Source organism: Nerophis lumbriciformis, linkage group LG16 (genome assembly GCF_033978685.3).
Source record: "Nerophis lumbriciformis linkage group LG16, RoL_Nlum_v2.1, whole genome shotgun sequence".
Taxonomy (NCBI): Eukaryota; Metazoa; Chordata; class Actinopteri; order Syngnathiformes; family Syngnathidae; genus Nerophis; species Nerophis lumbriciformis.
In genome coordinates this window covers 43421312-43439598 of record NC_084563.2, presented here as the reverse complement: position 1 = coordinate 43439598, position 18287 = coordinate 43421312, and the positions used below count along the sequence as shown (strand labels likewise).

Here is an 18287-nt window from a genome sequence, read left to right as displayed (position 1 = left end):
GGACGCTCACCTGCTGCCAGGCACTAATCAGAGTGCTGTTTAATCCCGTTTCTTTCCACACTCAGTCTGGCTTCCTACGATCAGGTCGCTTTGTGACGCGGGGGTCGTTCTCCCAAGATGCAGCTGGACTGCGGACACAGCGTGAAGGTAGGGAAATTATTTATTTTAACAATAAATCAGGCAGGAAAAAAATAAAATGTGCTCATAGCACGGGAGGCAAAGCCCGTGTTACCATTTAGTGGTCAATTGTACGGAATATGTACTGTACTGTGCAATCTACTAATACAAGTTTCAATCAATCAAGTGTGGCAAACTAGGAAGCCAGACTGTGTGTGGAAAGAAACGGGATTTAATAGCACTCTCAGACACTAATCAGAGGCAGCTGCAACCAATCAGCACCCATGGTAACCAAGGAGACACAAAACAGGGGTGCTGAAACAGAACTAAGGTAGTCTAAACATGACATCATAAAAAAAAATTCTCAATTAAATTTTAAACACTTAATTTTTTTAGACCAAAATTCAAAACACTGCATTATAACAAACTGAATTTTTATTCAAAAAATTAATTATCTTTGGTAATGTAAAAAATTTTTTAGGCAAGGCGAGTTCATTTATTTGTACACGAGGCAATGCTAAGTTTTTCCAGAAAATTACAAGAAAGCAAAAATGATATGAAATAATTCAAATTGAAACCAGAAAATAAGATCTGTCAGGTTCAAACACTGATGACATCTATTAAACAAACAAGAAGCAAGGAATCACGCAGAGACAGTTCAGGAGCCACGTTTATTTAGGCTGTATTCTAGTTACAGATCCAAACTACGTTCTAAAAGTCCAGCCCACGTGCTTCATCTATTTATTTGGGAGGTCCCTGGTTACTTCACTGAAGCTGTCGCTGAGGGAAGGGGGTAATCTCGACAGCTCCAGTTAGACACAATATATGATTATACAAAAATGCAAATGTATTGACGCTGGTGATATCGCCTTGTCTCTGCTCTGTCTACGTCACGGCGGTGTTCGGCCTTTGGCAGTCAGCAGGCCGTTCCTGGACACAGACACCTATACGAGACTGGCTTGCGATCTTTTGGATTGCCAGCTTTGCACAGACAAAGAAAAATACAATTTCAGCACAATTGATAATAACTATAGCAACGGCCCTTAACGATAAGAGTTGTGTGATAATATATACATAATTATTCTAACAGATCATCATAAAAAAATATATCAAGTTAAAATCAAAGAGTGTAGATAAAATACTTTCAGTTGTCATATGCACAATCGTGTTTTCAGTCTGGATTTGGAACATTGCCAACGTTAAGGCCACGCTCACATCTTCCGGAAGACTATATCAGATTTGAAGGACATGTAACTGAGACTGAAACACAGTCTCACCCTGTTTGGTCCTGACTCTGGGTACCAGCAGGGAACCACTCCATGAGGCCCTCCAAGGCCAAAATGGTTCATATGACTAACATTGAAGGATACACCTCACAAAACGTAATACTGATATCGGCGAGAAAGCATGTGACTTGAGAAAGCGGAGGAAAATTCAGGGAACTTAGAGCGCCAACTGCAAAATGTACATCAAACTGATTGGAGGTCTACAAGCAAAGAGTACTGGTTGTCAAAGACATCAAGGATCTGGACTAATACTGAAGCTCCCAGCGCAACAACGATACGATAAGGGGTAGGATTAAATAAAATCTGCTTCTTCCTGCTCCTTTTAGGATATGCTGTAGTAAAACAAGTGGAAATATGTGATGTATTACAATGTATTTGTATTGTATGCATGTTTGATATAAACCCACGCCAACCGACCGACATGTCAGCGATGTACTTAGGCACAATGAGAGCCGTTTTAAAGTCTTTTCTCTGAGAAACAGGAAGCCAGTGCAGTGACCTAAGCAGTGGACTATATATGGTCGTTATTTCCTGGTTCGATTCAGCACTTGAGCAGCAGCATTCTGGATGTACTGCAGCTTCTTTACAGCTTGTTTAGGGAGCCCAGTGAGAAAGTCATTACATTAACCTCTTAAGGTCCAAGCTGTTTGTTTACATGCTTTTTTTTAATTTCTCTTTGCTATTTGGGCTTATTGGACCCTAATTAGAATAAAAACTAAGAATCAATTTTTGATATGATGTACTTAGGCCATAAGTACACAGACGTGTACTTCATGTTTAGTGACATGCTAATTCTTATTTTTACACTTTTTTTTTTTTTTTTTCAAATTCCATTGTATGTTATACTCTTCTGACACCACCAGATGGCAGTATAAGTGTCCACATAAGTGGCCATAAGACCCCAATTCAGTAGTGTACACAATTTTGTAAATAAGAGCTAAAAGGTGCTGTCCACGCGTGCGGCCACTAAGCCTTTAGAGCAGGGGTCCCCAAACTACGGCCCCCCAGCGTCCAAAATCCGTTCCGCGGGAAGTCCGAAGTTGTATTATTACTTTTTTTTTTAAATTTATCCTTACTAGTCCATTTTCTACCGTCTCCTAGCCACTCAGGCAAATCATATTGTCTAAAAATGTATTTTACCATCGATAATGTGACATGCAGCAAGTGCGCTCTTTAAGTCAATTAGTGCGCAAGGAATATATATATATATATATATATATATATATATATATATATATATATTAGACCCATATATGTATGTACACACACTATATATACATACATACATGTATGTATATAGTGTGTGTACATATGTATATGGGTCTATATATATATATATATATATATATATATATATATATAGTGCGGCCCCCAGCCAAATTGTTTTACCCCAATGCGGCCCCGGAGTCAAAAAGTTTGGGGACCCCTGCTTTAGAGGTTAATCTGATCTGCTGTCTTTCTAAAACTAAATTAGAAAATATTACTGGCAATGTTTTTCAGGTGGGAAAATTAAACTATCATTTTGTCTCTCACCAACGTGTGCACTGCCGATGAATGGTTTATTTTCGATCATTTTCATATATAAGGTGCACCGGATTATAGGGCGCATTAAAGGGGTCGTATTATTATTATTATTATTATTTTATTATATATACTTTTTTTTTTTTTTTTTTTCTAAATTTAAAAAGACTTGTCCAGGGTGTACTCCGCCTTCCGCCCGAATGCAGCTGAGATAGCCCCCAGCACCCCCCGCGACCCTGAAAGGGACAAGCGGTAGAAAAAGGATGGATGGATGAATAAAAACATTTCCTTGTGGTCTACATAACATGTAATGGTAGTTCTTTGGTCAAAATGTTGCATAGATGATGTTTTACAGATCATCTTCAAGCCGCTTTCTGACAGTCGCTTCAGGTTGCGCCGTTTTGTGGGCGATCTTATTTACGTGGCTCACCTTCGACAGCGTCTTTTCCCCGTCATCTTTGTTGTAGCGGTGTAGCGTGCAAGGACGGGGGTGGAAGAAGTGTCAAAAGATGGAGCTAACTTAGTTTACTTAAATCAATAACAGAGCAGCATCTCCTCATCCGTAAACAACAACAACAACAAAGCCGGAAATGTGTCCCGTGAAAAACTGTCCGACCGGAACTCTCTAATAACTAAAGTTCCTTGGGTGAATAATGTCAACTCACTACACCGGTATGTTTTACCGCTTTCATGGCGAGTTTACTGACGAATATAAGTAAGAACTTTACACTACTTTATATTAGAAATGGCAACAGCGGAGGATGAATGTCTCATGATAAGAAGAAGCTTATCGACTACGGTGTCTGTACGGACTACAATGGCGGACACGCGCAATTTTTCAGGACTTATGCAGATCCCAAATACAGATCAGCAGGTACCAGAAGGTAAGAAAAGTTGCTTTTGCATAATATTGCGAAACAAAATGCCAGATAATGTCTTACCTTATACACACACCATAATAATACTCCTATGTTTAATGCGCCGACAATCCTTCAAGTAGTGCGGCTTCATAGCTTACCAAAGTCGTACTAAAAACATGTTGATAGATTTTTGAGCGCCGTGTGTAATGTTCTATATTTTCAATGGAACATATAAAATATTGGCGTTGTTTACCTGAGTCATAGTGCAGTCTACACGTATCTCTTATGTTTGACTGCCATCTACTGGTCACACTTATTACACCATGTTCCAAATAAAATTGCTTCGAGGTCGGTAAGCAAAACCAGAATTATTCTGTACATTAGATGCACCGGGTTATAAGGCGCACTGTCGAGTTCTGAGGGGAAAACAAGATTTTAAGTGCACCTTATAGTCCGGAAAATAAGGTATTTGTTTTGTTTGTTTTTGCATGCTGTGTTTTATTTATTGCTAATTTTTTGTTTTTTGTTGTTTTACTTTAGTAGCTAGATATAGAAATGGTGTCGCTAAAGTGGCAGCTGGTTGCATCAGCTCTGTGCTCTTTTAATGTATTTTATGTCCTTTTGTGTTCTTTATTGTTTCCCTCTTCTTTTCATGTGTTTCTACAAACCCCAAAACCAGTGAAGTTGGCACATTGTGTAAATGGTCAATAAAAACAGAATATGAATCCTTTTCAACTTATATTCAATTGAATAGACTGCAAAGACAAGATATTTAATGTTCAAACTGGAAAACTTATTTTTTTGCAAATACTTATTTGGAACAACCCACAGGTGAACAGGCTAATTGGGAACAGGTGGGTGCCATGATTGGGTATAAAAGTAGATTCCAGGAAATGCTCAGTCATTCACAAACAAGGATGGGGCGAGGGTCACCACTTTGTCAACAAATGTGTGAGCAAATTGTTGAACAGTTTAAGAACAACATTTCTCAACCAGCTGTTGCAAGGAATTTAGGGATTTCACCATCTACAGTCCGTAATATCATCAAAAGGTTCAGAGAATCTGGAGAAATGCTAATTTTAGCATGCTAGCAAGCTAACTGGCTCATATTAGCATGCTAACATTAGCATGGCAACAGTTAACAAGTGTCACATATGAAGTTATGAGTCTAGGGGTAAACGGTAGTAAAATTAGCTCATAAAGCTAGCACTTTAATGTTAGCATGCTAACAAACATGCATATAGTTAGCATGTTTCAAATACCAAGTTATATGAGTGAAAGATCAATGGCTGCGGAATTAGACAAAACGTAACATTTGTAAAAAAAAAAGTTAGCACTTTGATGTTAGCGTGCTAGCATGCTAACATTAGCACGCTAACAGTTAACATATGTCACATGCCAAGTTATGTGACTCTGGATGAAACGGTTGCAAAACTAGCCAAAAAAAGTTAGCACTGTAATGTTAGCATGCTAGCAAACTAACGTAAGCATGATAATTAGCTTGTGTCACATACCAAGTTATATGACTCTAAGGTGTATGGCTGGGGGAATTAGAGTAAAAAGTGCAAAAAATAGCTTAAAAAGTTAGCACTTGTTAGCACGTTGCAAAACTAGCCAAATAAAGTTAGCTTGCTAGCATGCTAACATTACCGTGCTAACTTTTTTGTGGCAAATGTTAAGTATTTTTGTCTAATTCCGCAGCCATTGATCTTTCACTCATATAACTTGGGATTTGAAACATGCTAACTGTATGCATGTTTGTTAGCATGCTAACATTAAAGTGCTAGCTTTGTGAGCTAATTTTGCTACCGTTTACCCCTAGACTCGTATAACTTCATATGTGACACTTCACTGTTGCCATGCTAGCATACTAATATGAACAAGTTAGCTTGCTAGCATGCTAACATTACCGTGCTAACGTAAGCATGATAATATTTAGCTTGTGTCACATACCAAGTTATATGACTCTAAGGTGCATGGCTGGGAAATTACAGTAAAAAGTGTAAAAAAAAATTGCTTAAAAAGTTAGCACTTTAATGTTAGCATGCTAATAAACATGTTTACAGTTAGCATTTTTCAAACACCAAGTTATACGAGGTGAAAGATCAATGGCTGCGGAAAAAAACACGTAACATTTGCAAAACATTTTTTTTTAATAATTTTTTTTTTTTTTAAGACTTGTATCTCGTGCGCATGAGAAACTTTTTATAAAGTTATAAAAAAATAACAATTTATAATCTTTTAAAAAAAAATTTTTTTTTAGACATGTATCTCGTGCGTACGAGAGTTTCTCGTACGTCCGAGATACATGTCTAAAAAAATTTTTTTTTTTAAATTCTACTTTTTTTATTTTATTTATTTTTTTATAATTTAATAAAAAGTTTCTCTTGCGCACGAGATACATGTCTTAAAAAAAATAAATTAATAATTATTAAAAAAAAATTCCCCCATGTCCCTTTAGGGCAGTGGTCCCCAACCTTTTTGGAACTGCGGACCGGTATGCTTGAAAATGTGTCCCACGGACGGGAGGGGGGTACGGAGCCCCTAAAGGGACATGGGGGGGAAACATTTTTTTAAATTATTTTTTTATTTTTTTTATTTTTTAGACATGTATCTCGTGCGCACGAGAAACTTTTTATAAAGTTATAAAAAAAATAAAAAATTATTTTATTTTATTATGTATCTCGTGCGCATGACAAAGTTTCTCGTACCTCCGAGATATGTCTTTACAAAAAAAAGATAAATTTTTTTTAACATTATTTTTTAATAACTTTATAAAAAGTTTCTCGTGCGCACGAGATACATGTCTAAAAAAAATTATTAAAAAACAAAATTCCCCCATGTCCCTTTAGGGGCCCCGTAGGGGGGGATGTTTGTATTTTTTTTAATGACAAAATTTAGAAAAATAAAAAATAAATAAATAATGTGTGCTTACGGACTGTATCCCTGCAGACTGTATTGATATATATTGATATATAATGTAGGAACCAGAATATTAATAACAGAAAGAAACAACCCGTTTGTGTGAATGAGTTTGAATGGGAGAGGGAGGTTTTTTTGGGTTGGTGCACTACTTGTAAGTGTATCTTGTGTTTTTATGTTGATTTAAAAAAAAAAAAAAATATATATATATATATAGGAAGGTGTTTCGGGCACGTCCGACCGGTAGGAGGCCACGGGGAAGACCCAGGACACGCTGGGAAGACTATCTCTCCCGGCTGGCCTGGGAACGCCTCGGGATCCCCCGGGAGGAGCTGGACCAAGTGGCTGGGGAGAGGGAAGTCTGGGCTTCCCTGCTTAAGCTGCTGCTCCCGCGACCCGACCTCGGATAAGCGGAAGAAGATGGATGGATGGATATATATATATATTTATATATATACAGGTAAAAGCCAGTAAATTAGAATATTTTGAAAAACTTGATTTATTTCAGTAATTGCATTCAAAAGGTGTAACTTGTACATTATATTTATTCATTGCACACAGACTGATGCATTCAAATGTTTATTTCATTTAATTTTGATGATTTGAAATGGCAACAAATGAAAATCCCAAATTCCGTGTGTCACAAAATTAGAATATTACTTAAGGCTAATACAAAAAAGGGATTTTTAGAAATGTTGGCCAACTGAAAAGTATGAAAATGAAAAATATGAGCATGTACAATACTCAATACTTGGTTGGAGCTCCTTTTGCCTCAATTACTGCGTTAATGCAGCGTGGCATGGAGTCGATGAGTTTCTGGCACTGCTCAGGTGTTATGAGAGCCCAGGTTGCTCTGATAGTGGCCTTCAACTCTTCTGCGTTTTTGGGTCTGGCATTCTGCATCTTCCTTTTCACAATACCCCACAGATTTTCTATGGGGCTAAGGTCAGGGGAGTTGGCGGGCCAATTTAGAACAGAAATACCATGGTCCGTAAACCAGGCACGGGTAGATTTTGCGCTGTGTGCAGGCGCCAAGTCCTGTTGGAACTTGAAATCTCCATCTCCATAGAGCAGGTCAGCAACAGGAAGCATGAAGTGCTCTAAAACTTGCTGGTAGACGGCTGCGTTGACCCTGGATCTCAGGAAACAGAGTGGACCGACACCAGCAGATGACATGGCACCCCAAACCATCACTGATGGTGGAAACTTTACACTAGACTTCAGGCAACGTGGATCCTGTGCCTCTCCTGTCTTCCTCCAGACTCTGGGACCTCGATTTCCAAAGGAAATGCAAAATTTGCATGGTTGGGTGATGGTTTGGGGTGCCATGTCATCTGCTGGTGTCGGTCCACTCTGTTTCCTGAGATCCAGGGTCAACGCAGCCGTCTACCAGCAAGTTTTAGAGCACTTCATGCTTCCTGCTGCTGACCTGCTCTATGGAGATGGAGATTTCAAGTTCCAACAGGACTTGGCGCCTGCACACAGCGCAAAATCTACCCGTGCCTGGTTTACGGACCATGGTATTTCTGTTCTAAATTGGCCCGCCAACTCCCCTGACGTTAGCACCATAGAAAATCTGTGGGGTATTGTGAAAAGGAAGATGCAGAATGCCAGACCCAAAAACGCAGAAGAGTTGAAGGCCACTATCAGAGCAACCTGGGCTCTCATAACACCTGAGCAGTGCCAGAAACTCATCGACTCCATGCCACGCCGCATTAACGCAGTAATTGAGGCAAAAGGAGCTCCAACCAAGTATTGAGTATTGTACATGCTCATATTTTTCTTTTTCATACTTTTCAGTTGGCCAACATTTCTAAAAATCCCTTTTTTGTATTAGCCTTAAGTAATATTCTAATTTTGTGACACACGGAATTTTGGATTTTCATTTGTTGCCACTTCAAATCATCAAAATTAAATGAAATAAACATTTGAATGCATCAGTCTGTGTGCAATGAATAAATATAATGTACAAGTTACACCTTTTGAATGCAATTACTGAAATAAATCAAGTTTTTCAAAATATTCTAATTTACTGGCTTTTACCTGTATATATAGTTTTTTTTTTTTTTTAAATTTCTTGTGCAGTCCGGTACCAATCGATCCACGGACCAGTACCTGGTTGGGGGACCACTGCTCTAAGGTGTATGGCTGGGGGAATTAGAGTAAAAAGTGTAAAAAAAAAAATTAGATTAAAAAGTTAGCTTTTTTTTTTTTATAACGTTATAAAAAGTTTCTCGTGCGCACGAGATACATGTCTAAAAAAAAAAAACCCCATGTCCCTTTCGGGGCTCCATAGGTGGTTTTTTTTTGTTTTGTTTGTTTTTTTGTTTTTTTGTCATAAAAAACTACGGCTTGGCTTTGAAGGTGCACGTACGTGTGTTCCCAGTGTCCACTAGGGAGCAGCATCGAGTCACTTACGGGCCTCCTCCACGCTTCCTCCTGATTGGTGGGTGCTGGAACATCTGTAGCCACGCTCGCAGCTGCTCATGTCTCCGGCCAGAAAGCAGCTCATGACTCAGTGTTCCTCCCAGAAACTGCTCTACCTCGGGAAACATACCGTCTTTTTTTTCTTTTTTTTTTTTTTTTTTTTTTTAAATATATATTTACCGAACTCCTTACGTAAACCCCGGAAAAAGGAAGTTACCGTGGAGATTTCTCGCATCGAGGAAACGAACGGAGTGATACGTCGTCAGGTCCAAGTCGAAAGAAAAAGCCCACTAAAATCTTTGATGGATTACAGGACGTGTTCGGCGCTGGATTGATGGTAAAAAAAAATAATAAAAAAATACCTGACTGTGACGTCCAGGTATGCGGACGCTCCCCCGCAGACACAAAGGAACTCGCTTCACTTTTGGGACGACAGCGAGCTGACGTCTTCCCTCGTTGGGGCGATGAATGCTGCCGTTTATTCGGCGTGATTTCAGCTTGTGTGTGTCCTCCTTCTTCTCTCTCCCATGCATAGCCTGTGCAGGGTGAAGATGCAGGTCCGGACGGTGCTGGACGTCAAAGTGGTGGACGTGGAGAAGAGGCGCAGTCCGTCCAAACACTACGTGAGTACATGCCATTTTATTATTTTTATTTTTATTTTTATTTTTAACGGCTAACGTTTTTCTTGTAGTCCAGCTGCTTGTGACGCAAACACTGGGAAAAGTGGGTCTTCAACACCATGTTGTGTCCTTCAGCTGTCTTTTTTAATAACTCTTAATATTCTTGCATATTGACCATGCTGGAAGTCAAGTGCAAGTTTGAATTGCAAATCAAACCTTCAGCCTTGACAGGAATTATGCTGCTAATAGAAGACACTGAAGAGACATGGGCAGTTATTTGCCCAAATAACACCAAATATTTTTTTTAATTCCAAGTACAACATAATGTAAATGTCTGCATCGATCTGATAGTTTTAATACGTGGTATTAATCCCAATAGCCGCAAGACATTGAAACAACGTTGATTCTGCGTACACGTCTTGTCAAACTGATATTAAATACCGTATTTTCCGGACTATAAGACGCACTTACAATACTTCCCCCCCCCCCCAAAAGTCGACATAACCCGGTGCGCCTAATGTACGGAATAATTCTGGTTTTGTCGATTCTGCGTACTCGTCTTGTCAAACTGACTTCGAAAAAAGGTTTTAAAATGGTTCTATTTGTAAATAGAGACAACATTGATAGCTAACGTTGGATCAACGTTGTTGGTTGGGAAATGACCAAAATTCAATGATCGAATCCATGCCACAACCAGATATTACATATCATTTTTCCGGACTATAAGGCGCACTTAAAATACTTAATTCCCACTCAAAAGTCGACATAACCCGGTGCGCCTAATGTACGGAATAATTCTGGTTTTGTCGATTCTGCGTACTCGTCTTGTCAAACTGTCCTCGAAAAAAGGTGTTAAAATTGTTGTATCCGTAAATAGAGACAACATTGATATCTAACGTTGGATCGACGTTGTTGGTTGGGAAGTGACCAAAATTCAATGATCGAATCAATGTCACAACCAGACATTACCGGTAATTACCGTATTTTCCGGACTATAAGGCGCACTTAAAATACTTTGGTTGCTAATAGAAGATACTGAAGAGACATGGGCCCAAATTACACCAAATTTTAGTTTTTAATTCCATGTACAACTTAATGTAAATGTCTGTATTGATCTGATACAGAGTTAATACGTGGCCAGGTTCGCGGACACCGATCCCGGCAGCTGCAAAACATTGAAACAATGTCGATTCTACGTACGCGTCTTGTCAAACTGTACTCTAAAAAAGGTTTTAAAATTGTTGTATTCGTAAATAGAGACAACATTGATACTTAACGTTGGATCAACGTTGTTGGTTGGGAAATAACCAAAATTCAATGATCGAATCAATGTCACAACCAGACATTAAATACCGTATTTTCCGGACTATAAAGCACACTTAAAATACCTTTTCCCCCCTCAAAAGTCAACATAACCCTGTGCGCCTAATGTACGGAATAATTCTGGTTTTGTCGATTCTGCGTACTCGTCTTGTCAAACTGACTTCGAAAAAAGGTTTTAAAATTGTTGTATTCGTAAATAGAGACAACATTGATACTTAACGTCGGATCAACGTTGTTGGTTGGGAAATGACCAAAATTCAATGATCGAATCAGTGTCACAACCAGACATTAAATACCGTATTTTCCGGACTATAAGACGCACTTACAATACTTCCCCCCCCCCCCCCAAAAGTCGACATAACCCGGTGCGCCTAATGTACGGAATAATTCTGGTTTTGTCGATTCTGCGTACTTGTCTTGTCAAACTGACTTCGAAAAAAGGTTTTAAAATGGTTCTATTCGTAAATAGAGACAACATTGATAGCTAACGTTGGATCAACGTTGTTGGTTGGGAAATGACCAAAATTCAATGATCGAATCCATGCCACAACCAGATATTACATATCATTTTTCCGGACTATAAGGCGCACTTAAAATACTTAATTCCCACTCAAAAGTCGACATAACCCGGTGCGCCTAATGTACGGAATAATTCTGGTTTTGTCGATTCTGCGTACTCGTCTTGTCAAACTGTCCTCGAAAAAAGGTGTTAAAATTGTTGTATCCGTAAATAAAGACAACATTGATAGCTAACGTTGGATCAACGTTGTTGGTTGGGAAATGACCAAAATTCAATGATCGAATCAATGTCACAACCAGACATTAAATACCGTATTTTCCGGACTATAAGGCGCACTTAAAATACTTTTTCCCCCCTCAAAAGTCGACATAACCCGGTGCGCCTAATGTACGGGATAATTCTGGTTTTGCTCGCCGACCTCGAAGCGATTTTATTTGGCACATTGTGTAATAAGTGTGACCAGTAGATGGCAGTCAAACATAAGAGATATGTGTAGACCGCAATATGACTCAAGTAAACAACACCAACATTTTATATGTTCCACTGAAAATATATAGAACATTACACATGGCGCTCAAAAATCTATCAAAATGTTTTTAGTACGACTTAGTAAGACATATTATCTGGCGTTTTGTTTCGCAATATTATTCTTGCATATTGACCATGCTGGAAGTCCAGTGCAAGTTTGAATTGCAAAACAAACCTTCAGCCATTACAGGAATAATGCTCCTAGTAGAAGATACTGAAGAAACATGGGCAGTTATTTGCCCAAATAACACCAAATATTTTTTTAAATTCCAAGTACAACATACTGTAAATGTCTGCATCGATCTGATAGAGTTTTAATACGTGGTATTAATCCCAGTAGCCGCAAGACATTGAAACAACGTTGATTCTGCGTACACGTCTTGTCAAACTGATATTAAATACCGTATTTTCCGGACTATAAGACGCACTTACAATACTCCCCCCCCCCCCCCCCCAAAAGTCGACATAACCCGGTGCGCCTAATGTACGGAATAATTCTGGTTTTGTCGATTCTGCGTACTCGTCTTGTCAAACTGACTTCGAAAAAAGGTTTTAAAATGGTTCTATTTGTAAATAGAGACAACATTGATAGCTAACGTTGGATCAACGTTGTTGGTTGGGAAATGACCAAAATTCAATGATCGAATCCATGCCACAACCAGATATTACATATCATTTTTCCGGACTATAAGGCGCACTTAAAATACTTAATTCCCACTCAAAAGTCGACATAACCCGGTGCGCCTAATGTACGGAATAATTCTGGTTTTGTCGATTCTGCGTACTCGTCTTGTCAAACTGTCCTCGAAAAAAGGTGTTAAAATTGTTGTATCCGTAAATAGAGACAACATTGATAGCTAACGTTGGATCAACGTTGTTGGTTGGGAAATGACCAAAATTCAATGATCGAATCAATGTCACAACCAGACATTAAATACCGTATTTTCCGGACTATAAGGCGCACTTAAAATACTTTTCCCCCCTCAAAAGTCGACATAACCCGGTGCGCCTAATGTACGGGATAATTCTGGTTTTGCTCGCCGACCTCGAAGCGATTTTATTTGGCACATTGTGTAATAAGTGTGACCAGTAGATGGCAGTCAAACATAAGAGATATGTGTAGACCGCAATATGACTCAAGTAAACAACACCAACATTTTATATGTTCCACTGAAAATATATAGAACATTACACATGGCGCTCAAAAATCTATCAAAATGTTTTTAGTACGACTTAGTAAGACATATTATCTGGCGTTTTGTTTCGCAATATTATTCTTGCATATTGACCATGCTGGAAGTCCAGTGCAAGTTTGAATTGCAAAACAAACCTTCAGCCATTACAGGAATAATGCTCCTAGTAGAAGATACTGAAGAAACATGGGCAGTTATTTGCCCAAATAACACCAAATATTTTTTTAAATTCCAAGTACAACATACTGTAAATGTCTGCATCGATCTGATAGAGTTTTAATACGTGGTATTAATCCCAGTAGCCGCAAGACATTGAAACAACGTTGATTCTGCGTACACGTCTTGTCAAACTGACTTCGAAAAAAGGTTTTAAAATTGTTGTATTCGTAAATAGAGACAACATCGATACTTAACGTTGGATCAATGTTGTTGGTTGGGAAATGACCAAAATTCAATGATCGAATCAATATCACAACCAGATATTACATACCATATTTCCGGACTATAAGGCGCACTTAAAATACTTTATTCCCCCTCAAAAGTTGACATAACCCGGTGCGCCTAATGTACGGAATAATTCTGGTTTTGTCGATTCTGCGTACTCGTCTTGTCAAACTGACATTGAAAAAAGGTTTTAAAATTGTTGTATTCGTAAATAGAGACAACATTGATACTTAACGTTGGATCAACGTTGTTGGTTGGGAAATGACCAAAATTCAATGATCGAATCCATGCCACAACCAGATATTACATATCGTATTTCCGGACTATAAGGCGCACTTAAAATACTTAATTCCCACTCAAAAGTCGACATAACCCGGTGCGCCTAATGTACGGAATAATTCTGGTTTTGTCGATTCTGCGTACTCGTCTTGTCAAACTGTCCTCGAAAAAAGGTGTTAAAATTGTTGTATTCGTAAATAGAGACAACATTGATATCTAACGTTGGATCAATGTTGTTGGTTGGGAAATGACCAAAATTCAATGATCGAATCAATGTCACAACCAGACATTAAATACCGTATTTTCCGGACTATAAGGCGCACTTAAAATACTTCCCCCCCCTCAAAAGTAGACATAACCCGGTGCGCCTAATGTACGGGATAATTCTGGTTTTGCTCGCCAACCTCGAAGCGATTTTTATTTGGCACCTGGTGTAATAAGTGTGACCAGTAGACGGCAGACAAACATAAGAGGTATGTGTGGACCGCAATATGACTCAAATAAACAACACCAACATTGTTGAAAATATAGAACATTACACACGTCGCTCAAAATCCATTAAAATGTTTTAGTACGACTTAGTAAGACATTATCTGGCGTTTTGTTTCGCAATATTATTCTTGCATATTGACCATGCTGGAAGTCAAGTGCAAGTTCATGGAATGTTTGAATTGCAAATCAAACCTTCAGCCATGAAGCTAGACATGGACCCAAATTACACCAAATATTAATAATTCCATGTACAACATAATGTAAATGTCTGCATTGATCTGATACAGAGTTTTAATACGTGGCCAGGTTCGCGGACACCGATCCCAGTAGTCGCAAGACATTGAAACAATGTCGATTCTACGTACTCGTCTTGTCAAACTGACTTTGAAAAAAGGTTTTAAAATGGTTGTATCCGTAAATAGAGACAACATTGATATCTGACGTTGGTTGGGAAGTGACCAAAATTCAATGATCGAATCAATGTCACAACCAGACATTACCGGTAATTACCGTATTTTCCGGACTATAAGGCGCACTTAAAATACTTTGGTTGCTAATAGAAGATACTGAAGAGACATGGGCCCAAATTACACCAAATTTTAGTTTTTAATTCCATGTACAACTTAATGTAAATGTCTGTATTGATCTGATACAGAGTTAATACGTGGCCAGGTTCGCGGACACCGATCCCGGCAGCTGCAAAACATTGAAACAATGTCGATTCTACGTACGCGTCTTGTCAAACTGTCCTCTAAAAAAGGTTTTAAAATTGTTGTATTCGTAAATAGAGACAACATTGATACTTAACGTTGGATCAACGTTGTTGGTTGGGAAATAACCAAAATTCAATGATCGAATCAATGTCACAACCAGACATTAAATACCGTATTTTCCGGACTATAAAGCACACTTAAAATACCTTTTCCCCCCTCAAAAGTCAACATAACCCTGTGCGCCTAATGTACGGAATAATTCTGGTTTTGTCGATTCTGCGTACTCGTCTTGTCAAACTGACTTCGAAAAAAGGTTTTAAAATTGTTGTATTCGTAAATAGAGACAACATTGATACTTAACGTCGGATCAACGTTGTTGGTTGGGAAATGACCAAAATTCAATGATCGAATCAGTGTCACAACCAGACATTAAATACCGTATTTTCCGGACTATAAAGCGCACTTAAAATACTTTCCCCCCCCTCAAAAGTCGACATAACCCGGTGTGCCTAATGTATGGAATAATTCTGGTTTTGTCGATTCTGCGTACTCGTCTTGTCAAACTGACTTCGAAAAAAGGTTTTAAAATTGTTGTATTCGTAAATAGAGACAACATTGATATCTAACGTTGGATCAACGTTGTTGGTTGGGAAATGACCAAAATTGAATGATCAAATCAATGTCACAACCAGACATTAAATACCGTATTTTCCGGACTATAAGGCGCACTTAAAATACTTTTCCCCCCTCAAAACTCGACATAACCCGGTGCGCCTAATGCACGGGATAATTCTGGTTTTGCTCGCCGACCTCGAAGCGATTTTTTTTGGCACATTGTGTAATAAGTGTGACCAGTAGATGGCAGTCAAACATAAGAGATATGTGTAGACCGCAATATGATTCAAATAAACACCAACATTGTTGAAAATATAGAACATTACACACGTCGCTCAAAAATCCATTAAAATGTTTTAGTACGACTTCGTAAGACATTATTATCTGGTGTTTTGTTTCGCAATGTTATTTTTGCATATTGATCATGCTGGAAGTCCAGTGCAAGTTCATGGAATGTTTGAATTGCAAATCAAACCTTCAGCCATGAAGCCAGACATGGACCCAAATTACACCAAATATTAATAATTCCATGTACAACATAATGTAAATGTCTGCATTGATCTGATACAGGGTTAATACGTGGCCAGGTTCGCGGACACCGTTTCCGGTAGCCGCAAAACATTGTTTCAATGTCGATTCTACGTACACGTCTTGTCAAACTGACTTCGAAAAAAGGTTTTAAAATTGTTGTATTCGTATATAGAGACAACATTTATATCTAACGTTGGATCGACGTTGTTGGTTGGGGGATGACCAAAATTCAATGATCGAATCCATGTCACAACCAGACATTAAATACCGTATTTTCCGGACTATAAGGCGCACTTAAAATACTTCCCCCCCCTCAAAAGTAGACATAACCCGGTGCGCCTAATGTACGGGATAATTCTGGTTTTGCTCGCCAACCTCGAAGCGATTTTTATTTGGCACCTGGTGTAATAAGTGTGACCAGTAGACGGCAGACAAACATAAGAGGTATGTGTGGACCGCAATATGACTCAAATAAACAACACCAACATTGTTGAAAATATAGAACATTACACACGTCGCTCAAAATCCATTAAAATGTTTTAGTACGACTTAGTAAGACATTATCTGGCGTTTTGTTTCGCAATATTATTCTTGCATATTGACCATGCTGGAAGTCAAGTGCAAGTTCATGGAATGTTTGAATTGCAAATCAAACCTTCAGCCATGAAGCTAGACATGGACCCAAATTACACCAAATATTAATAATTCCATGTACAACATAATGTAAATGTCTGCATTGATCTGATACAGAGTTTTAATACGTGGCCAGGTTCGCGGACACCGATCCCAGTAGTCGCAAGACATTGAAACAATGTCGATTCTACGTACTCGTCTTGTCAAACTGACTTTGAAAAAAGGTTTTAAAATGGTTGTATCCGTAAATAGAGACAACATTGATATCTGACGTTGGTTGGGAAGTGACCAAAATTCAATGATCGAATCAATGTCACAACCAGACATTACCGGTAATTACCGTATTTTCCGGACTATAAGGCGCACTTAAAATACTTTGGTTGCTAATAGAAGATACTGAAGAGACATGGGCCCAAATTACACCAAATTTTAGTTTTTAATTCCATGTACAACTTAATGTAAATGTCTGTATTGATCTGATACAGAGTTAATACGTGGCCAGGTTCGCGGACACCGATCCCGGCAGCTGCAAAACATTGAAACAATGTCGATTCTACGTACGCGTCTTGTCAAACTGTCCTCTAAAAAAGGTTTTAAAATTGTTGTATTCGTAAATAGAGACAACATTGATACTTAACGTTGGATCAACGTTGTTGGTTGGGAAATAACCAAAATTCAATGATCGAATCAATGTCACAACCAGACATTAAATACCGTATTTTCCGGACTATAAAGCACACTTAAAATACCTTTTCCCCCCTCAAAAGTCAACATAACCCTGTGCGCCTAATGTACGGAATAATTCTGGTTTTGTCGATTCTGCGTACTCGTCTTGTCAAACTGACTTCGAAAAAAGGTTTTAAAATTGTTGTATTCGTAAATAGAGACAACATTGATACTTAACGTCGGATCAACGTTGTTGGTTGGGAAATGACCAAAATTCAATGATCGAATCAGTGTCACAACCAGACATTAAATACCGTATTTTCCGGACTATAAAGCGCACTTAAAATACTTTCCCCCCCCTCAAAAGTCGACATAACCCGGTGTGCCTAATGTATGGAATAATTCTGGTTTTGTCGATTCTGCGTACTCGTCTTGTCAAACTGACTTCGAAAAAAGGTTTTAAAATTGTTGTATTCGTAAATAGAGACAACATTGATATCTAACGTTGGATCAACGTTGTTGGTTGGGAAATGACCAAAATTGAATGATCAAATCAATGTCACAACCAGACATTAAATACCGTATTTTCCGGACTAT

At 38.5% G+C, this 18287-nt stretch overlaps 1 protein-coding gene across 4 annotated transcripts in view; it reads left to right on the top strand.

The window, feature by feature from the left end:
* Positions 1–103: 103 nt before the first annotated feature.
* The window catches only part of LOC133617274 (SH3 and PX domain-containing protein 2A-like), a 339411-nt gene continuing 321227 nt past the window's right edge, over positions 104–18287 (top strand). For 3 of the 4 annotated variants that reach the window (XR_012050910.1, XM_061977176.2, XM_061977174.2), the window contains exon 1: positions 9212–9756. Coding sequence is in view for 3 of the 4 variants with exons in the window: in XM_061977176.2 (XP_061833160.2) it covers positions 9661–9756 (96 nt within the window). In the remaining variant the exon portion in view is untranslated. Of the gene's footprint in view, positions 148–9211; positions 9757–18287 lie in introns of those variants that run through there. The other variant, XM_061977175.2, reaches the window with a different exon arrangement.